The sequence below is a fragment of the Cynocephalus volans genome, chromosome 4 (assembly GCF_027409185.1).
Source record: "Cynocephalus volans isolate mCynVol1 chromosome 4, mCynVol1.pri, whole genome shotgun sequence".
NCBI classification, from domain to species: domain Eukaryota; kingdom Metazoa; phylum Chordata; class Mammalia; order Dermoptera; family Cynocephalidae; genus Cynocephalus; species Cynocephalus volans.
The window spans coordinates 103,972,697-103,976,511 of NC_084463.1; the positions used below are offsets into that span (position 1 = coordinate 103,972,697).

The following is a 3,815-nucleotide window of genomic DNA, read 5'->3' on the forward strand; positions in this document are numbered from 1 at the left end:
TTTGAATGCATGACTTAAGTATTTTTATCTGTTGCCTTTAGGCTATTGCAGAAATAAATTCCTTCTCCATTGAAACTCTGCTATCCAAAAGAAAAACAAAAAATACTTTCTGTAGTACCAAAATGATCTGAGGCTTTCAGAGTTGTCTTCTACTCACATTTCCAGTGTCTTAAACTGGTAGGAGAAGAGACTAAGCAAGTGTTGGCTCCATAGCAGGGGAAATTAACAGCTGCTCTGAGAGTACCTGATGTGGTGAGGATAATGAACAGAAGTGTGCAAATGGCATTAGACAACCCTCCTTATTCCTTTCCCAAGTGATGCTCCCTGCAGTCTGTAAATCATGAAAAATTGTCATTTCTGATCCTGGCCAGGCATCTCAAGGAGCCAGCATTTGTCTGAGAACATCTGACTCTGTTTTTTATAGCTTGTTTTAGTGTCTATGAGAAGCTACTGGGTCATAGATTTTACATATGTATCTTTATGTCAGTCAATAATTAGGAGTCAGAAGAATTTAGATTTCAACTGTGGAAGTGCTTACACACCTAGATCTATGATTAATTTTAGTTATATATCTCTTAAAGGCATTTTTGACTGCCTCTGTAGTGTATTCACTTGGCCCCTGTGTAGTGTAGATGTTTCCAGTGTCACTCACCACAGAGTGGATTCCCATGGTTGAATGACATCCTATTCTCTTCTAAAGTGAACAGAAAGTCCTAATTATTAGAAATCTGCATTGACCTTGCTACAAACCACCATTCAGTCAGTGGCAGAATGAAAACTCTGCATTTGACGATGTCCTGGCCTATGCAAATGGCTAAAGAGGATTATTGAATGCATGAGCTTCTGAAACAGGTCTACTCACATAGCAAATGTGACTTTAACTCTATGCTGAAACACAGAGCAAGGAGTTCATATACTATCCCCTTCTTCCTCTACTCTCTCTCTCTCTCTCTTTTGCTTTTTCCCCAGGAGAAAGAGCCCCACCTCTTCTGAGCAGAGCATGATGATATACTACAACAACAAGAGCACTTTTCACCCAGCCACTTTTTTCCTCATTGGAATCCCAGGTCTGGAAAAGTTTCATGCCTGGATCTCCCTGCCTTTCTGCTCTGTTTACCTTGTGGCCTTGCTGGGCAATGCTACAATTCTCTTAGTCATCAAGACAGAACAGACTCTCCGGGAGCCCATGTTCTACTTTCTGGCCATCCTTTCAACTATTGATTTGGCCCTTTCTACGAGCCCTGTGCCCCGCATGCTGGGAATCTTCTGGTTTGATGCTCACGAGATTAACTTTGGAGCTTGTGTGGCTCAGATGTTTTTAATCCATGCCTTCACTGGAATGGAAGCTGAGGTTCTGGTGGCTATGGCCTTTGACCGTTATGTGGCCATCTGTGCTCCACTCCACTACAATACCACCCTGACTTCCCGGGTGCTTCTGGGCATCACAATGTGTATCGTAATTCGCCCAGTCCTGTTTACACTTCCCATTATCTATCTCATCTACCGCTTGCCCTTTTGTCAGGCTCATGTAATAGCTCATTCCTACTGTGAGCACATGGGCATTGCAAAAGTGTCCTGTGGAAACATCCGTATCAATGCTATCTATGGACTCTTTGTTGTCTCCCTCTTCCTTCTGAACTTGGTCCTTATTGGCATCTCATATGTTTACATTCTCCATGCTGTCTTCCTCCTGCCAACACAGGATGCTCGGCTAAAAGCCCTCAGCACTTGTGGCTCTCATGTTGGAGTCCTCTGTGTTTTCTATATCCCGTCAGTCTTCTCTTTCCTCACTCACCGCTTTGGACACAATATACCACGCTACATTCACATTCTTATTGCCAATCTCTATGTGGTTATCCCACCTTCTCTCAACCCCATCATTTATGGTGTGAGAACCAAACAAGTAAGAGAGCAAGTGCTATCTGTGTTCAAGATAAATTAAGACTATGATCGTCTTCCTTCACTAACGATTTTGATCCTCTTGGGAAGATTCATAAGTTCTTGCCTGAAGGAATGTCTCCTGATCTTCACCTTATAATTGCCAACTTGCAATACAAATTAGTTTGTATTGACTAATGGGTTCTAAGATTTGCAGAAACTTCATTTTAGCTGAAGTGCAAAAGCTGATGGGCTATCCTGGAAGCAGTTTCCTGGAAGAGAGCTGTGTGGCCTCTGCCTGGATGAACTCATACTCAGAACCCTTGACAGCATAAGGCTGTTTCTTTTCTGGGGAAATGACATGTTATACTGGGTCATTTGTGCTCTGTGATTAAAGATATCTAGCACCAGAAATTTGTTCCTTTTAACAACTTTCATACTTTATTCCTTCTTCTCCCCTTTTGGTTTTTCATTCTCTGTCTTTCCTTCTTTCTTTTTTCTTTAGTTCTATTTTCTTTCCTTCTTCCATTTACTCATGTATTCATGCATTTGATTACTTCTCTAATTTACATTTCATTGTGTCTCTATTGTACATCTTGAATTCTTTTAATGGCTGGGGATAAATCAAGGAACCAGATTAACACAAATGTCTGAGCCTGTCAACCTTGTATTTATAAAGCCAAGTTCATGGTTTGAAAACAATCATTGCCAAATCTGTAGCTTGAAGTGAAATTCTCTGCCAAATATATAAAACTCAGTTCAATGATAGTCAAAACAAACATAATTTCAAAACTATTTCTCACTAATACCAAGAGTAATTGGCTGTTTGCATTTAGGACCATAATGTAAGCATAAGTGTGGTTTTGTTGTACTCTAGTTTCTTAGAGTTTTTCTATCTGTACAGTATATGCTGGCCATTGCCTATCACTTTATCCAGTTTTGTTCTACATTTGACCTTAAAATACTCTATTTCAAAACCTACGTCTTCTCATCCCAGAGCCATGATATATCTCTTGTTGCCCAGTAGACTTTAATATAGAAGGAGCATATTAAGCTATGAATAGCCACTTTTTGTGTGAGAATCAGGGCTTTCAATTGATTTAATAATAAAATTTTTGAAGACCAAGCCATAAACTTTTGCATCATAAAACTTGTCACAGTGTTATTGTTATTTTTAGAATTTTAATTATTTATACTTTTGTGGGTTGTTTAAAAAGAAACCAGAGTAAAAATATAACAAGTATCTTTGTTCCTGGAAACCAGAATTAACAATTTATAACATTGCACTCATCACAGGGATAATGCTTAATAAATTACAGGGAGCATTAAAGTGAAAATGAACCTTAACACTGCTCCAACACAGTTTCTCTCCAATTTTCCAGAGGTAAAGTCTATTATGTGCTTTGCTAATATCACAGTAAAAATTTTTAGTTTTACAATCAATCATAGTATTTTTATTAGATCATTTTTCATTAATTTATATAAATTTAAATATTTTGTTTTATTTTATAATATTGATCTTAGTTAAGTATTCATCTATTAATAGATATGCATGCCATTTTTATTATTAATTTTAAATTTAAAAATGTGCTGTACATCCTTGCAGCATGTTTTATCTTTTATGGTAATTGATTTAGATTTTATATTTTAAAGTAGAATTAATAGGTAGAAGGATTATAATCAATTAGAGTATATTTCTTCTTTCTTGATCTTTGTTTTTGATTTAATATTTTTAAAATTTCACATAATTTAATAAATGTCTTTTTTCTAACTTTGATGTTTTCTATTATTCCATTTATTTCCCTTTTTCAAAATCCTGCCCCCTGATGTTTAAAATCACTTATATCTCTATAACTCTTCTTTCACTATATCCCTTCTTTCACTGGGCATTATGAGAATTTTAACATTTCTAATTTCACTTTCTGTTTTCTAATCAA

General features: G+C 36.7%; 1 protein-coding gene across 1 annotated transcript; it reads left to right on the forward strand.

The window, feature by feature from the left end:
- Positions 1 to 1,000: 1,000 nt before the first annotated feature.
- LOC134376942 (olfactory receptor 52J3) lies at positions 1,001 to 1,942 on the forward strand. The gene has a single exon (XM_063095525.1). It carries the CDS (start codon positions 1,001 to 1,003, stop codon positions 1,940 to 1,942), a length of 942 nt encoding a protein of 313 aa, XP_062951595.1.
- Positions 1,943 to 3,815: the final 1,873 nt, after the last annotated feature.